This window comes from Monomorium pharaonis, chromosome 11, assembly GCF_013373865.1.
Source record: "Monomorium pharaonis isolate MP-MQ-018 chromosome 11, ASM1337386v2, whole genome shotgun sequence".
NCBI lineage: Eukaryota > Metazoa > Arthropoda > Insecta > Hymenoptera > Formicidae > Monomorium > Monomorium pharaonis.
Window position 1 is genome coordinate 828,968 of NC_050477.1, and position 19,153 is coordinate 848,120.

At 40.0% G+C, this 19,153-nt stretch overlaps 1 protein-coding gene across 5 annotated transcripts in view; it reads right to left on the reverse strand.

Moving 5' to 3' along the window:
* Positions 1–2,000: 2,000 nt before the first annotated feature.
* LOC105834808 (forkhead box protein D1) overlaps positions 2,001–19,153 on the reverse strand; it is a 43,368-nt gene continuing 26,215 nt past the window's right edge. For 2 of the 5 annotated variants that reach the window (XM_036293664.1, XM_036293663.1), the window contains exons 4-8: positions 9,499–10,161; positions 8,910–9,111; positions 8,654–8,702; positions 8,049–8,358; positions 2,001–7,609 (exon numbers count right to left, since the gene is read on the reverse strand). In XM_036293664.1, the coding sequence (XP_036149557.1) occupies positions 7,386–7,609; positions 8,049–8,358; positions 8,654–8,702; positions 8,910–9,111; positions 9,499–10,161 (1,448 nt within the window). In that variant the 3' untranslated portion in view covers positions 2,001–7,385. The remainder of the gene's footprint in view (positions 7,610–8,048; positions 8,359–8,653; positions 8,703–8,909; positions 9,112–9,498; positions 10,162–19,153) is intronic. The other 3 variants (XM_036293667.1, XM_036293666.1, XM_036293665.1) reach the window with 3 other exon arrangements.

Genomic DNA, 19,153 nt, shown 5'->3' on the forward strand with positions numbered 1-19,153 from the left:
GCTTGCTCGTTCGTTCGTTCGTCCGATCGCAAAAACGCACGAATAAGCTTTCTCCGTTTGTCGCGCGTTTGATACAACTCGGGTTTCCGACCGAGTGGAACGTAATGAGAGAAAGAGCCATAATAGGTGCGAATTATCGCGCTCGTTTTAACGTCACAGGTCATTGTGCGTGCGAATGCACTCGTTCGGTGTTTTTGAGGATATAAGAGTAATCTTTACATACGAAATCAATAAGTTTCAATAGCTGCAAGAGAATGAAAGAATTGCTCTTCGCTGACCAATTTTTTCATTTATTAGATTCGTTCGCGTAAATTGGAATGAGCCTCAACATAAATCTCATTGTCTTCAATGCGTGCTCAAGTTCTCGTTTCTTAAATATATTGTACATACATATATAATATAATAATTTTATAAAAGTTGACATTATAAATATAAATATAAATATATATATATATATATATATATATATATATATATATATAATTTAAATATTAATAAATATAAACAAACTTAAATCAATTTTATCGATAAATCAATAAATCTTTTTGATGCTTTAGTTGGCGATAAAGACAAAGACACGTCGCATAAACTACGATTATACGATTCAATATCAGAATACATATAGTTTATCAAGAAAAATGATATTTTGATCTTTGAAACGTGTCCGGCGTCAAGATGACGTTCCAACGCACGATGCGCACGTTCGGATGTTGCCCGATGTTAACAAGTCGCATGATTCATCTCAAACTGATCGATAAAGCATAATTGTAAGTTCTTCGACCGCTGGCGTGAACTCGCGATACACGTCGCTTATTTGCCGATGCCGAGAAACGCGTGTCGCAAATAGCACTTGTGGAAAAATATCGATAATCTCGCGAAGTAAAAACGTACTAAAACCATTGGAACTAATGGTGTACAATACAATTGAATTTGAACAGTTTTCCAATAATTTCCAATAGCTTTTTTACCTCATATTATTTTTCCACTTTATTTTTCCATAAGAGTCCTACCGTATTATTCGTTGGTGTACGCTTTTACTATATTCGTTTATATTCTCACTCGTGCAACAAAACTATTCATTTAGTCCACATTTGTATTTATCACGCGTTAACGTATCTTCCCTAATATTATATCATCACGGACGCATCTCGACGTAATGCGTTTACGACACAGTTCTCTTCTCGTATGCGCGACAGTATAAGCTTCCCATAAAATCGGTCGGGTAATTAAACAAGAACAATTCTCCACGCGAGCGTTCTTCTTTTTTTAAGCGGGTGTACTTCCCCTCAACCCTTCGTGACAAATCGCAGAAACGAAAATACTCGCGGTGTTTACGTTAGGAGAGAAGCAGAAAACGTAAGCCACCGATATAAGAGAAGCAGGATACCGCGGGACGAGAGATCCGCGATAATCCGCCCTACCAGCGCGCGGATCCACGGACCCCGTGGCCGCCGGTCTTGTCATCGGTGGGTGAACGAAGAAACAAGAGCAGGTAGACGTCAAAAGACAGAGAGAGAGAGAGAGAGAGAGGGAAAAGGAGCACGGGGTGCGAAGAAGCAGAAGAAAAAAAAAGATAGCTCGCGCTCTCAGCCGTATTCGAAAATAGAAACAGCCGCGTTGACACTCCGCTACAAATTGTCCGTGTCATGACGCCGGCCTTAAGAGCCACGCGTCTCGCTATGTGCTTTTCCATTTCTCTCTCTCTCTCTCTCTTTCTCTCTTTCTTTTCTCGCGTACTCGCGGAGGAAAAGAAGCCGCTGACCGAAAGATAATCCAGCCGCTGGCTGGAGAGGAAGAACGATCGATAAATCTTTCTTTTTCTCCCGCGAGAGACGCTTCCGCATCCGATCTCTTCTTGATCTCTCCTAATGGTCCTCCGTCTATTTTCATCGTTGCGCGCGATGAACAGCGTCGTCCAATGGTCCACTATTTTAATGATTATTTAAATTTATTTCATCTCGCGCTCGATCACTCTTGATCTCTCTTTTTCCATTTGTTCCTTTTTTTTGGAGGGGAGGGGTGGAAATCGCTCGCGGAATGACGAAACTGACGGATGATTAACTTGATCATCAGGCGAAGAAATCCGACGTGTTTCGACGCTAGTCCTCTCCGAGTTCTTTCCGTTCGGGAATTCGCGGTCTGCCCTGGGTTTTCCTACGGGGAAGATCACCATAAATCGGCCGAATGATACCCGACACACTCTCTCGGCTCGTTCGACCGACTGTCTTTTTTTCTACGCGACGGTTAATTAAATACACTTTTAACGATCGCGGCGCTGTATCTAAATTCCGGTGCTATAATCGAATTAGGACGAAGCGAAACCCCCATCGCGCGCCGGAAATAGAAAAATTTTCTTCTTTTCCGTCTTTCATCGTTCGAACCTTTTTCTACCTTCAAAAAAGTAGGAGATCAATGTCGATCTCTCTTTGATATGGAAAATATTTGCTCCCAATATTTTAATTTGTAAAAATTAAGAAGATAATAATGACCTGAATTCTTGCTGTCTATCGCCCGTTTTATTTATCTAACATAACATTATATTATTCAAATACGAATGAATATAAATATGAAGAGAATATAAATCAACGAATAAATTTCTTTAGAGAGAGAGAGAATTCTTTAAAAGAATTCAGTATTAATTCACATTACTAGTTAATTGATTTTTTCAATTACTTTGCTCTTATCGGTCAATCTTGCTCATTAGCAAGAGAGAGGTTTTTTATCTTCTATTTTCTTCTTTTTCCTACACATAATAGCAAGTGCAACATTGTTTCGTCCGCAATTGATGGTTCACAAGTTCAAAGAATCCTTCCCTCTCAGCTCAGAAGAGTACTTGCAGCCCTTGCAGGAGATACACGTGCGCGGGTTCACGAAGCTGCTAATAGTCGCCTAAATGATCGTTCTCCGCCGTCGCTATATGTCACCGCCGACGTCCTCCACTTACACGCATCGCCACGCACGCACGCACGTGCATGTGAATCCCGCACGTTCCTCCCCCGAGTGTGTGTATCTGGCACGCGAGACATCGTCGCATACTCTCTTTCCTTATATCCGTCCCGCCGAATTCATCCGAGTAATTGAAGCACGCAGATCGCAAAAATACGATCTTATCCGCGAGGAATATCGATTTCTGATCCTTCATATATTTTTTTCGCGACACTTGGTTAAAATCATAGAGAATGCCACTCTAAATATTAACAACGAAGTTTGAACTTGAAACAGAATAAGATGGATTACAATGCTGAGACAAACGTAAAGTATTTTTCGTAAATACGGGACAATTTCATTAAATTAAATGTTTCATTTTTTAGGAAGAAAAAATATTGTAGAATATATGCAAATGTATATGCATAAGCTTTCCGTAGATATAGACTGAAAATTTGTAATACACGTAATGTAAATTATAGCTTAATAATAAAACTACAATCAACTTATTAAACTACTTCAGTATGAAAAATTCGAAGAAGAGACCATGTTAGGCCCGTTGAGATGTCAATACACTTAAGGAGCTACATTAGCAAAATTTCATGTTATATTTCATGTTTAATTTTGCATAACTCGAAATATGTACAGTCGAATAAAAAGTTAAATGGCAAAAAAGACTTAAGTGTACATACATTCGTGTAATAATACGCTCAAGTTTAGAAATAATGAGGAATTATGTGTAATTAAATGACGTGTCGTGAAAGAGTTTTAAAATGTTCGAAAGAGTAAAAATACCTCATAACAAATGTCCACTTTGTGTGTTGGCATATTGGCGCTATATAACGGAAGGCTGCTAAACAAATTGATTTTATAAGTAATTACCAGAATTCGTCACCTAATATAACAAAGATACGAGTGACCATAATATCTACACGGCCCATAATACTATCTTCTTCTCTAGACATATTCTAGACTCAAAGTTTTACGAGCACGAAACGCGACTCAAAGTTGCCTACAGCTGTTGTGCGTCATTCAACGCACGTTCTCTCTCCTGTTGCCCAGATCCGATTTATCCCATCCCAAGATCCTTTCGATCATCGGACACGGTGAACTTCCATCACGAAATTTAACTATTCATGCAATATAAAATAATAATAGACTTATTAATGTAAAATATAAATAATTAATAGCATAAAGTAAAGCTTAACAATTTAATAATAATTCTTCGTTGAAGGTATTACATCGAACACTTTTGACACTGCTTTCGCAAAATCACAAGTTGAATTACTCATTACAAAATGAAGGTGTTGCGATACTGGGATACCGAAACGCACGTGTACGTGTAACATACTGACGCGTGTAATAATTAATATTTTATCATACGTTTTAGCCGCGCTCTTCGTAGTACATAATATGCGTGGCTAGCCGAGTCCACTATCGTGTCTGTTTGGATAAAATGGATCTGATGTTTACGTTGAGCGTGTCAAACTACGCTATGTAAAGCGTACGTTTCTGAGAGACGAAGGGAATTCGTGGGATTTAAACAGGAGTAAGAAGAAGGACGAAATGATGCCTCTCGAATTTCGATTCTCTTATTAATCAAGAGACACGAACTTGGAAAAAAACATAAAAGTTATTAAAAGAACGTAATCAGCAAAAAAGTGGCGCTTACTGATTTCGAGAATCACGATTCCATGAATTCCCAGGATAAAGAGAATAGTTAAGCAAAAAATGGTACAAATAAGAATCTTATTTACGGAAATTCCAACTTTATTATCTTTCTTCGTATACATTACGCGAGCAAGACTGTGATTCAAAAGAATTAAAAAGATGCGACAGTTAAGTTAGCAAACGTAGATATAGATTCAAACAAAAAAATACATACTTTGCGTCTTTATAGATAAAGGAGTTCCACTTTTTAATACTTACTTAATTGCTGAAAGAGAATATGCACATCAAATATAGCAACATATTACAGTTTAACAAAATATTAGCTTGTCGTATCCGTTCCTCGCAATTTTTATTTTGCCTCTTTATTTTCATACGAAAAAAATTTGTTCCGTCATTCTTCGGCGAAGGCTCGCTTCTTGCAATCGTGTATCCGGCCGAGCTTAACATATTTGCAGTCCGTAAGAGAAATGCCATAACGGCGTCATTGACAGCGTGTGCTCCCTCGCGCTCACGTTCTCCTAGATCAGAAAACAAGATGCACGTGCTATTCCCGTGTTCGATGCACGCGCAGTGTTGACGCGACCTGCGCTTATAGCGTTCCAGATTTTACGAGGAATATTAAAACCTACGGCGTACGGATTGTTTTGCAAACATCGCGCACGCAAAACATTCGCCGGCCATTGGTCCAGTTCACTCGCCCTCCTCCTCCCCCCCCGCCCTCCGGCGCGCACTATTCTCCTTGGCATCCTGTGAGGCAGACCTGCAGCAGGATGCAGTAGCGCGTAGATACTATGTAGAAACTATTTCCGGAAGAAGAAAACTTTTTTCCTTAATGGATATTTCAATATTGTCTCCTGGTGCATTAAGATATTAAATAAAAGGGAAAATTTCGGACAAAGTTAAGAATATTTAAATGCTTAATTAATATAATTATTGTGTATTGACTTAATAACGCATGCGTTATATAAATTAGTATGGCATTTAATATATTATAGTAATATTTGATGTTTGCATAATAGCGAGACGCATTATTAGTTAAATGTCATTTGTGTATTACGTGGGTAACTAACATTTTGATAAACAATCTTTATATCATTCAAAATGGAGTTCGATACTTTTATCAATCTTATTATAACGTTGAAAGTAAAGCGACAGATAATTTTATACTTCCTTAGATAGATTTTTGCGTGAATGAAAATAAAATATTTAATTCAATTAAACATCAATAGCGAAATTTATAATGAAAAGTGTGACTCTCTCTCAAGTAAAGTGACTGCCTGGAAGAGAATTGTACTTTTCGATGATAAATAATTAAGATTTATTTTCGTCTCTCATACGGCCGCAGTTATATTTTTTTTTACATGTGGATTTTCATCGAACCACTGTACCGCAGCTGTCACAAAGTGCTCATACACGATCTCGTTAATAACTTGAACGTTACATTTAATAGAAGTCAATTTTAGTTGATTTATACATAAGATTAATTAGCTCGCAGTATGAGTTACTTAAAATCGTTACTACGTCTACGCTAATCGTATATTTACATCGTAATCGCGAAAACAATTCCGTTCTAATCTACATGGTTCACACGCTAAGGAAAAAGTAATTAATTTGACAAAATTTTTCCACTTAATTAAATTTCTTCAGTTGAAGTATTTATGTATTTAACTTAAATACATGAAATGCTTAAACTTCAATTCAAATATTTATATATTTAACTTAAAAATATAGACAACTTAACTACTCTTTTCTCAGCATGAAACGTACATATTTGTACGATTAAACATGTCTAACTTTATTCATTAAATTTTATATATTTATATATATATATATTTATATAAAAGAACTCTCTACAATAAGACGATTTTTCTCTACATCGCTCTTCTTACAATGGATCCATATTAACTAAGAGATACCGTTTCTGTTGCAAATGTTTATATCGCAATAGAAAAGGTAGCATTTGATCATTGCAAGAGCGCTTGAACGCGTGCAAAATTTTGCCACTGTAACTTTCTGGAATAACATTTCTTTCTTTCAGGAATTAGTTCAGAACGTATTCTCTTTTCTATCGTGATCGAAAAACGATATCTCATTTTCGTTGTGAACAAATTTCCTTCGTCTCTCGCCTCTCTCGTCAAGATATTAAATACTGTCTAGCAGTCGACAACGATGTGCGAAGATAGAGGTATTTTCAAACGTGTTATATCGAAAAAAACGAGGGGGGGGAGGGAGATAAAACCGAGAGAGATCATCCCTATGTTCTCCTTTCACACGGCTGCCATTCTCGCGATAAAGATTCGAGGGATCATACTATATACTGCATCGTATTGTAATATTTCGCACGATAGGCGCGGCTACTCCCCGCGTGCACGTAATGTGTCGCTTAAGTGTTTAACAAGCGTGAACGAACGTAACCTTTACATTAACATCGAATTAACATAACAACAGCAATTACACGAGCGAGTTTACGTTGCGCTTTCTCCCGCGCGGTTAGATTCGCGAACGACCAATCCAATAATATCAGCTAAACAATTATCAGATATTGTTCGATAATATTTGATAAATATAATCCGCATATTGCCGCGCGTTATCGGGAGATGAGCGTCGCATGCATCGCTCACCGCGTTCGTCGAATCGCGAATCCATCATCTCGTCGCGATCTAACGCGCCGCGCGATAGATCACGTAGGATCGCGTTGTCCCTCGTCGATCCTCGTCGCGACGTCGCGTCGTCGTCGGTTCGTCACGTAGCTGTACGCGCTGCTGCTTGCACGGCGGCTCCTCTCGTGTTCACATAAAGCACTTGGAACGCGTCTGGAAGTCCATCGACGCGAATCCCGTCGTGGGGACGCCCGACGACGCCGCGGTGCCCATCATGCCGGACGGGACGCCGACGCCGACGCCGACGCCGACTCCGACTCCGACGCCGACGCCGCCGACACTGCCGACGCCGCTGACGCCGCCGACGCTACTGGTCGACACATTGGTCCCGGGCTCCTCCTTCACGTTCACCACTAGGACAATCGTCAAACGATCTCGGTAAGATATTTAAAGAAAATTGCAAAAACTAATTGTCTGACAGGATTTGGGAGTTTATTTTATAATACAAAATTCATGAAATATTATGTGTTTCATTAAGAAAATCTCTCTCAATTAAAAGTGAAATTTCTTCTTAATTGCATGCATTTCCATAAAAACAAATATGATTTATAGTGTAAAATAAACTCCCAATACCTTGTGTCCAGACGATTAATTTTGCTACGGTATATCGCTGTATTTAATGCAGACGCAAAAAAACGATTCTTGACATCAAATTTGACGTGACAAATTATATATATTCGGTGAAATAAATTAAATAATTCGAGCGAAAGAAAATTGTAACCGACTACAACTCTTTGGACTCGCGCTGGGAATATCGGCTTTTAATCGATTTTGTATTAAAATCGGGCTTACTCTCGGGCCAATAGCATCTACTGGACATCGCATCCGTGGTTATCGCGGATTCGTGCCTCCTGCCGCACGCGGCAAAGCTGCTGCTGAAGGAGCCGCCGCCCATGGAACCGGGCGATCCGGCCGTTCCACCTGGAACATCCAGGTAAGGATTGCCTTGAAACGCTTTGTCTGGTCGTTCAGCGTTACCCCGCTCGACAAAAGAGGGTGCAAAGTGCAAGAATAGTGACTCACTTAACGAGGTGCTCAGTTGGCTGTAGCCGTTCATTGCCGGGATTTGCATCGACTGCATCGACTGCAATTGCGGCTGCAGCTGCGATCAAAGAGACCTCCGATGACTCGATCGAATTACAATATACTATTTAGATAATCGAATGTACCACTTATCAGACATTAAATTATACACGGGATAATTCTTAATTGTTATGTATTATATATACTTCGCAGGACAAAATTTAAAATAAAAAGTAAGGCGCCGTAGATCGCTTAAACGTATTCTTCGCTATAATAAAACAAAGAAAATACTTCCTTTTGTAAAGATTTTCATGCTGCATAGATTAAACATATGAAAAATTTTTATACATGTTATAATTTTTATGAGAACTCACCGACTGGCAATGGCTGTACGAGAGTTGTGGCTGTTGGAGATTCCATGCGCTACAATGAAAAAAGGTTTAACACCAATTCAAGAAGGGAACGTATTATTACAAGATACACACATATATTTTTAATTAATTAAGATTTAGGTTACCGCAAACATCTTTTCTCTAAAATCTTCAGTTGTGAACTCTAAAGACACGCAGCGTATGTGATATATGTATATTTTTTTGTAATTGCATTCGCGCACGATATTCTGAAAAATACCTCGTATCGTATCGCGTGTAAGCAGTAGGGGCGTACGAAGGGGGTGAGTGGCCGAAAATGTTTCTGGGGGCCAAATGCATGTGAGGTGTCGAGAACGGATCGGCGTAAAGCGGCGGTTTGTACGGAGCGTTTCTGTAAGGACGTTTCATTCGTCTTCGCCTTCGGTAATTGCCGTTCTCGAACATGTCTTCGTATTGCGGATCTACGATGACGCAAAGTACACATTTATAGTTAATATTCACTATATAGGTTTACGCCACAAAAATATGTGATTATTTAAAAGTAAAAAATTTTTATTATTGGAAAATTAATTCTATAATTAAAAAGAATTTAACATTTAAGAAAATAATATTGTCGACGATGATGATTCAATTTGTGTTGTATCTAATTTCTGCTGCTTTGTAAAATAAGTGAAAAATTCGTAGAAATAAATAGAAAAAGAACAAATTTATTTAATTGCTACAAAATTAGCAATTAAATAAATTCGTAATAATCTTTCTTAATTCATCTGCTTTCGCGTGCGCCGTAAAATATAAAGCTGGTTAAAAACACAACACAATACTTCCATGAAAAATGACATTTAATTTACCAAGCGTCCAGAAATTGCCCTTCCTCTCGCCGCCACCCTCTCGGGGCACCTTGACGAAGCATTCGTTCAGCGACAAGTTGTGCCTGATCGAGTTCTGCCATCCCTTCTTGTTCTTCTCGAAGTACGGGAACTTGGAGGTGATATAGGTATAGATCTCGCTGAGGGTCGCCCTCTTCTGCGAGCTGTGCTGTATCGCCATGGCGATGAGGGCGACATAGCTGTAGGGCGGTTTGTTGTTCGTGGCGTTGGTACCATTGTTCGTGCCGGTGGTTGCGACGGTGGTTGCGACGGTAGTCGCGGTACTGTCGGTGATGGCCGCGATGGGCGTGGAGGTTGCGGACGGCGTGGGAGGATTGCTATTGGTCGTGCTGTGAAGGGTGCCCACGGGCGACGAGCTCTTGTCGTCCAGGTGAAGATGCGTCGGCGGTGAGACGGTGGTAGTGGCGGTGGTGGTGGTTGTCGTGGTGTGTATAGAGACTACGGAGCTGGGGCTGTGCACACTATGATGGGGATGATGATGGTGGTGGTGGTGATGGTGGTGGCTCAGGGGGATATGGTGCGATGATAAACCTCGGCCTAGGCTACCGGAAACCGACGACGAGTCGAGGTCCTTCGCGTTACTGCCGATGTAGCCACCCTGCAGTTCGGATACGAAACCGCTCACTGGAACAATATGAGAAATTCCATTCTCTCTTTCAATTAAATCGAGAGTAAAAGGTTCGTTGTTCTCTCAAATAAAATGAGACTTCGGCAAAATTGAAGCGAGATTGTGATTCTCTTGCTGCAAATTACTCCAATTTTCAATTTTGTTCAATATGTAAAATAAATGAAAAAAAGAATAATAAATTTTTGTGTGTAATAAGTATAGAAAAACTTTGTTGGAACAGTCATGTCATAATCTTTTTCCTCGCATAAACTTTATAGCTCGATTTCTAATTTAATACCCATAATGTAATTTTCTTTTGATGGGGAGAAGCGTTTTGAGTTGCGACGATTTCGATATTATCGGAAAACCAACGAGCGATCGGGAATTCCAAGATCGGTTGCATATGGCGGTCACTCCGAGAACCTGGACAATAGGGTTGAGTGTTCCATCATCGATCGACTGATCCGCCCGCACGTGAATGCGTAGCGCAGTTCTCGGAAATCTCGTCCGGGCAAAACAATTGACCTATTTAAGAGGAACTTATGCCTCGGGACACCCGAGGCCCACACCGGGGTTTTATGTTTAGTGCCAGGAGTCGATATACGAAGCGATAAAACACGAGCAAGAGAGAACCACGCTAACCCTCGGCGAGCGCAAGTTTTAGACGTCTGACTAATTTAGAAAGGATTATTAGACTTATTATATACAGCCACGAAACTAATTGTTCGGACACAGGACAATTAGGAATAATTTACAACTATACTTATTCTAAAATAACTAGACATCATAACTTAGATATTATAACTAGATCAACAATAATCAAACTTCAACTGTTGTTATATCTAAATGTTCTGGTTGATTATCAGAATATTTTATTATAATAATTCAAAGTTTTATTCAATTCAACCAAATTTTGTTGAATCAAACATGTCTTGTTAATTCAATTATGGTTATTTTTTCCGTGCATTGTTTAGTGTTTACATATATGACATATGACAAAACTATAGTTTACGTAGAGAGTTTTTACATTACATACACCGCGCAATGTAGATTATCTATATTTTACACGAAAACGCCCATTCTCAGCAATATAAATCATTGTATTGTATTGAGTTTGAACAAAGAGTACAAACAAAATTCAGAAAAAAAATTTACAACTTGCAGCTCGAACCGATAATTGTTCGTGTTATTGCAAAACTCTGATAACACATTGCAGCAATATTGAATTTTCTTTCACGATAATATGTTTTTTGCGACGCGTTAAAATCGCAAAACGGAAAACGGAGAGAGAGAGAGAGAGAGAGAGAGTAGCATGTACTCGGAAGTGCTGCTGTGTACGAGAGCGCACGCGGAGGACGATATCGAATGCATCGGTGCCCCGCGGCACGTGTAACTGGAACTGGGTGTAACAAGACACCGATAACTTACGTGCGCACCGCCGCCGCGCCGCGGGCGAAATAGGGAAAGAGAAAGAAAAAGGAAGAGAAGAGCGGAGATAAAAGCGAACGAACCCCGGGCGACGCAAAATGCGGATCAAGCGGAAGAGCGTAAGCCAAGCTCCGGCCAGTCGACAAAAATTTATTTAATTATCTAACTAACGCAAACGAAACGGTCGTCACGTTTTACTACACGGAAAGAATTTTCTCTTAAAAATTACCCTGAAAATCGTGGTAATTGTAGGACAACGTAAACCTTGAAGAATTTTACTATACTTTTGACAAAATTTATTAAAATTTTAATAAAATTTGGCAAAATTTTGTAAATTTTACTATACTTCTAACAAATTTAACTAAAACTTTGCCAAATTTTATTAAAATTTTATTAAAAGTATGGTAAAATTCTTCAAGGTTTACGTTGTCTCACAATTATCACGATTTTCAGGGTAATTTTTAAGAAAAAATTCTCTCCGTGTATCGTTATTACGGAATAACATCGAAATATTATCTCTTACTACACACTGAGTAATTATTTGATAACGAAATCTAGATGACGAAAGCTCATAGATGACAAATTGTTAATATATAATGGATAAAATCGTTATAGATAACAATATAAATAAATAAATAATATAAATGAAGCGTTTATGTAACTTCTCCTTCAATTTGCGTGATTTTTACATCATTGTTGCCATGTAGGCAGCACAGAGTCACGCTGACGAGTAAATTTGCGGTTTACACTACCGTGTAATTGACATCGTTTACTATGAGTCGTTAACCGCGGACATTAACGGCCGCACAGATTGCTTTATACACGCGCGTAAAGCGCGAGGGAGAAAATTCTCAAAGTACGCGATAACGATTTAAAGGAGGCGAGGAAATGGACTGTATATCTTATACAAAATCTCTTCACGTCACGGTAACATTTATAATGTTAGAACTATCCCTGGTACTCCTGAGATTATCATCACCTCGTAAATTATAAATTATTACAACTTATGAAAGTATCTACGGAGCAACGAATGCACATTGTTTATTTTTGTCGGCCTGTCTCTCTCTCTCTCTTTTTAATATTATTAATAAATATTATGAAAAGTCATATTTATACTTATATTTTAAACTATATTATATTTATATTTTAAACTGCATTAGATTTATATTTTAAGCTACTTACATGTTGTAAGAACACATAACGCACAGTGTTTTATATTTTAAAATTACGTAAACTATTTTAAAAGGGTTTCTCTTCGATATGTTTATTTTCAATTACATGCGGTTGTTCGAACTTTCGACAGAGCGGAACATTCACTTCAAAACGCATTGATATTTTAAGTTAAAGAAGGAAATGGTTTATAGATCTTCGTGATAGAGCTCTTCTTAGCGATATCTCGGTAATGTAACGATCGGTTGGAACGAAAGTCGAACGCCATGTGATATCTTGATCCGCTGTAGGGAAAAGGAGGGAGGAGAGGAGGGGAGGAATATTACGTATCTACAACATCGTCCTGCGTTCGACGATATACGGTTACGGGTTGCGAAAACGCGGACACGTGCTCCGGGCTAGAGATGGATCCGCCAAACAAGATGTCCGCGCGACACACGGACGCCGGGGTGTAAAATTTCCCGGTATCGCGCCGCCGTCTCGTCCTGGCGAAGAGCCGTGTGTTGTGGAAACAAGGATGTGCCGTGCCGTGACGTGACGTGTTCACGCGCATCGCCGGCACATCGATCGCCGGTGATCTCACGAACGTCATGCACGAGCTCCACACTTTGCGAATGACGCAGGTTTCCTTCTTTTTCCGCTAAATTACTCTATAGCGTGCGAGCTCAGTGGAAAGCTGTTTAATCCGTTTTTCGTTTGAAAATTGACTTAAATGGTGCGAGAAGTAAGTCAAAATCAAAACCGTAATTGAAAGGATCATTTGAGAAATGATTTTATTAATTGTTGATATATGCAAATTTTAATTGAAATCAATTTATTTAATCGTTAAGTGCAATCTTGCAAATGGGCTTAGATATTGTTACACTAAAATCTTGAAAATAATAAGATACTATTAAACAATGATTAACGTTGGTCAGATTTTATCACTGCGCTGGAGCCTTGATAAAATCTCCTGTAGATTACATTTCGTTCGTTGTCTGTATTAAATTGTTCAAGATTTAATAAAAATATATAATAAATAAATAATAAATATAATAAAAAAAGGGAGGAACATGCCATAATCATATTACCAAAATTAATCTTGAAATTATAATTTCTTATTTTTTTTAAATATTATACAGACTTTTGTTATCGCATCTTGATAGGTAATTATTTCCGAAGGCGCTTTTCCATAAAAAATCTTTTCAAATTTTACATTCGCAGGCGTTTTCCATTAAATCGTCAGTTCGGTATGGCTACTCGGTATCGCGGTTCTTTTAATATTACGTAATAATAATATAATATTAAAGCGTGAAATTATATTCCCGTGGATTTATCCCCGGGCTCGATGTCCAGCTCGAGTTTTTCAAATTTCCGGAAATACTTTTTCCCCAGTGCGAAACACGCGTATTCTCTATCGCCCTGAGCGAACACAAATTTCAGAAATCACCCGAGAGGACCCGAGAGAATAAAGAGAGAGAAAGAGAGAGATTTTAACGTAGCGACGAGAGGATCTCTCTTTTCAGATACCCGTAGCCGCCCTCCGTGGGTGTATAATTTCCTGTAGCAGCGAGACCCAGGATCATCCTGATACGCACACGGGGAGAGGCGGTGTTTTGAAAACAGGGATACGCTACCGTGCTCGACTATTGTCATAACAGCGATCCGCAATGATCTGATGGCCGCGACAAACTGTATTACACACGTACACGAGAGAGCCCCCGATCAGAAAAGAATACTAGCTATAGCAACAAACCTTCCTGTAATAACCGGCTGCTCGTACCAGCTCGGAGAGGTAGTGTACTGTGCAAAGTATACCGACTTTAACGTGGATATCCGATGCCGCCGATAAAACGTAAGATCAAACGCGGGCTCTGATTAAGCGGGCATTTAAATCGCACTCGTGTGCTTACATTAAATCATCTATCATTGTTCGTTTTTAAGGATTTTTCTGTAACTATTTTCAGATACCTGTTTTAGTTTTTCAATATAAAGTTATTTAATTAAATGTAGAATATCTAAAAAAAGTAAACTCTTTTATCTTTCTTAATTCTAAATTAAGTACAAGAAGGAATAGATTGTTTTGAACTTAAAAAGAGCTTCAATTCAACAATAATGCTTCGTCGGTTTGTTCTCCATATTAAAAACAAACATTTGATTATAATATTTAATATTATACATTGATATATTACTATATTAGTGTATTATATTATTACATATAATATATCGTTATTATTATTATTATTATTATTATTAAACGACGCGCCTGTATGTAATGAGACGCGAAAAATTCAACCCTAACAGTATTTCGCGATTAGCGAGGGAACGGAGTCGCCGCCGGAAGTTTAACGGAAGGAAGACAAGCCCCATCGCACAATACTCCGCGCGCGAGAGCGACGCGAAAAGAACGGAAACAACAGACGAGGCGTAACGCGTAGAAGGTATATCGATTAGCCGGAGTGCAAAGTCGATCTCCGGGGCGAAGGTCGCCGTCTTCGTTGTCACTGGCTGTGGTCGTGGAGAAAACCGTGGCATTCGCATTCCTGAAATGCTGCTGGGCTGAACGAGGAATCGGCACCCGGCGCCGATAAGCGAAATACAATACGCCGTGACATCACGCTCTGCTCGGTGAACGCCGCGCGCGCGCGCGAGGCAGGAGCGACAGAACGGGGGCAACGAGATACAGCCATCTCGTCTTCGAAGACGGATGATCCTCTCCAATCCTCTCGTTCGTTGTCGTCGGGGAGAACGCGCGGCGACACGACCTCCGAAGTCACTCGGATCTCGCTGATAATTCGGGACAAAATCGACGATGCTAGCCCGCAAGTGCTCGCGCGACTTCTTACTTTGAGTGTTTTCATTTTTCAATAATTGTAAACTGAGACGTAATAATTTTCATTTTTCACATGAGAAATTAAGAGAGAGATTCATATTAAAAAAAAAAATTTTGTTACATTATATTTGTAAAGTTATCCGTGTGCACGTGAGTGCGTTGCGGGTTTAATTCAATCGAACTCGTCTTCCCGCAAACACGACAGAGCTGGTGGGATAGGAATTTCGCCCGTCGATCGAAAATTAAATTGGCAAGAGACTTCATCGGGCTGTAATCTGCAAGAAGTTATTTCGATCGAGGTCCTTCCTTACGTCGCAATCGTGAGACGTACATTCCGAGAACTGTGAACTCATTCCGCGTTCTGCAAAATTGCTAACTCGGCGGAACGGCGACGGCGAAGGATACCGAAGAAAGTCGCAACTGCATTTTCGTATTCCAAATAATTGTGGCTCCGAAGGCCGATAATTGCGTAATGTTTATTACGAGGCCCCCCTCGAGCTGATCGTTGCATTCCGTCCGGAATATTGCAAAACTTCTCTTGCGATTTACTTATGCTCTCCCTCTCTCTCTCTCTCGCTTTCAGGCGCGGAATCTTTCTCTCTCTGGTTTTTCCGGTTAAGAAGAAAAATGTCAGAACTAGGGGATTTTTTAAGGAATAATGTTTATCATACTGAAGATTTAATTCTATTATTTATATTTCTTCCCCCTTCAAGTGTTAATTGTACAGACTTTTTGTCTCATAAAAATTAATGGAGACTAAAGATTAAAATTCATTATCCTCGACACATTTACCTATTTTATCCAAAATTTCTCTATACTTTAGTTCGCCATGTCTTCCTCGACATTTCAACCGATATATTTGACCGACCTGCTAATGTATCCGTTAAAGAAATTAACGCAAAACAGTTGTTATTCGTCTTTCCTCTAAAAAGAGTCCGGCAGAATTGTTCTATAACGACTCAGTTTCGTTGTAACGTCGCAGCTCTTTTATCATCGCATTATATCTGCGCAATGACGTTTACGACGATAACGAAACTGTCATCAAGAGTCACAGAATTACACCGGAACGGGAGGCAGGACATTCGCGAGAGGTATAAGGGGCACAGATGTATCCCGGCGGGTGTCGCGTAGCAACTCTCCAGTTGCAGTCAGGTGTGTTGGGCGAACAGTTTGTGACGTTATCGCGATCTCGGTGCCTGCTTGCAGCAGCAGCAGCAGCAGCTCCTAGCTCTTTTCCTCCCCTTCCTTTTCCTTCCCGTGTACGCACGTACATTACACAGTGGCGTGTATTACATAGAGCACGCGTTATGTTCCGCGCGCGCGCGTGCTCGCGTGCGCGTGTGTGCATCATGTACGAATACATCGCGAGAGAGAGAGAGAGAGATAGCACATTTCTCGCTACTGATAGCGGATCACTCTTCTTTCGAAACGCACTATCGCCGCCGGATATAAACATTTTGTGAATCGCCGTTGATTAATTAATTCCCTCGGACTATCGTTGTGTTGTCGTAAGAGAGATCTGACGTCTGAGATCTTTCCGCGGGTTGATTATAAGTCATGAATGATTCGGGGAACTTTTTACCGATGCGCCAACTTCGGCCGTCCGAATTAATTTATCCGACAAACGGGATGATCGAATTGATTTCTGTATTTTATGTGATATATCACGCATGCAGCCTCGTTCTATTTGCATTATACGCGTTTGCAACGTCAGATGTATTTTTGTTAATTTGACCCATATAATTTAATCCCGTAAACCGGCTTCAATTAAGCGATGCACGCCCTGCGTTTAGAATATCATGGATAATGGATAATTCCAAGTAATCCGACGGGATCAAGTGGCGAGGGCGCGGAGGGCAGAAGAGGGAGAGAAGGACACGTGACCGCGCGTATCGATGTGCAATTAGAGCCAGGAACGTGCTGAAAACGTAGGCTCGTTAACCGAGTTGTCATATAAATGTCTGTAAGCCCTTCTGTACCCTTTATCACGAAAAAAAAAGAAACAATATACGATATCATTATCCATGTATATAGAGGCAAAAGTGATATTATGGAATCTTTTTGTTTAGTAACTCAGTTGTGTGCAGCGGCGCTAATATGCGTAACACGTAACAATCGGCATTTGTTAACGAGGCACTTTTCAACATTTTAAAACTTAATTTTCAACGTTTATAAAGTTAAATTAATAAAGATTTTTTATTTACTATCAACAACAAAGGAAAGAACATTCGGAAGAGAATCGTACCGAAAGGAAGATACACGAGATGACGAAGGGATGAGGTCAAACGAAGCCTCGCGGCAGTTCTTGGTTCGTGATAGAAATCCGATATCCCATCGGCAGCTACCTTTTCTATTCTCCTCTCTTTCTCTTTCCTGGCCGCGTTTACCGAATTATTATAGATATACAATTATTATTTTTGCATAATATAAAGAACGCGGAAATCAAGCTGTAGAAAGACGATGGTATACTCCGATAATATTTTAATCTCTCTTCTTTGTAAGATACGAAGGAGAGAGAGAGAGAGAGAGAGAGAGAGAGAGAAGGGTATTCTATTGTTAGAAGTTTGCGAATGTTAATCGCGCGTAATGTATCGGTCAAGATAAGAGAGTTGTTGAGGGGACACCGCGTCGGTCGCGCGAAGGGGATCGGACGTGGGGGCCTCTCCGTACGAGGATAAAAGACAGAGGAACTCTCCGGGGGTCAGGAGGTCACTTTAGACCGCGACGACTTATCTCGCGATATCTTCCGCGTGAGCCAATCGCCGTCTGGTATCTCGACCTTAGGCGTCGTCGTCGGCGTCGGCGTCGTCGTTGTCGTGACGTAAAGAGCGGAACATACGTTGGCAATGAGCACGCGAGTTCACGCCCGTTTTCCGCAACGGGCATATGTGTGCAGCTCTCGTAAATATCAATGCCTCGGGATCATTCCATGGTGCAATTTTCTTGTTTTATAAAAAAAAAAGAGATTCTACATTAAAACATAAAAAGGTAATAAGTAATTTTAACTGTCAAGTTTCAATACGTTTGTGAATTCTTTATTAATGTTGACGATGAATTGATTAATCTCGAGTAACGTTATTTATCTTTTGTCTCTTGTATCTTACTTTCTCATATAAGCCTTACTCCTTTTTTTTTTATTGTATCATTTTTTTTGTTTGTTTTACTACTTAAGCTATGAACATTAAAGACTGTCACGGCTGGCTCGAGCTCACTATCGTTGTTGTCCGCGTATGTCGAACTGGAGATGTACGACTACGACCGTCTGCTTCAGAATATTCTTTCATATCTTTATAAGACAATCCAGACGACGTCATGATTTCGAAATCCAACATCCGACTGGAAGCGTGGGACCGCTCGCTTATGTAAACTCGCGTTTATCGATCGCGACCGGACCAGCCGACAGCTTTCCAATTTCAACAACTTGCGCCATTAATTTAATTTCAACGAGAGGATACGAGGATTTTCGACGCGAGTGGCAACGCACAGATGGACGGCCGCGTGACGCGACGGACAACGAGCGCGCGTACGTCGCTCGCCTTCGCCAATTTCTTTTTTCTCCGCGTCAAAGAGCCACGACGCGTCGCTATCGTGTTTTGTGA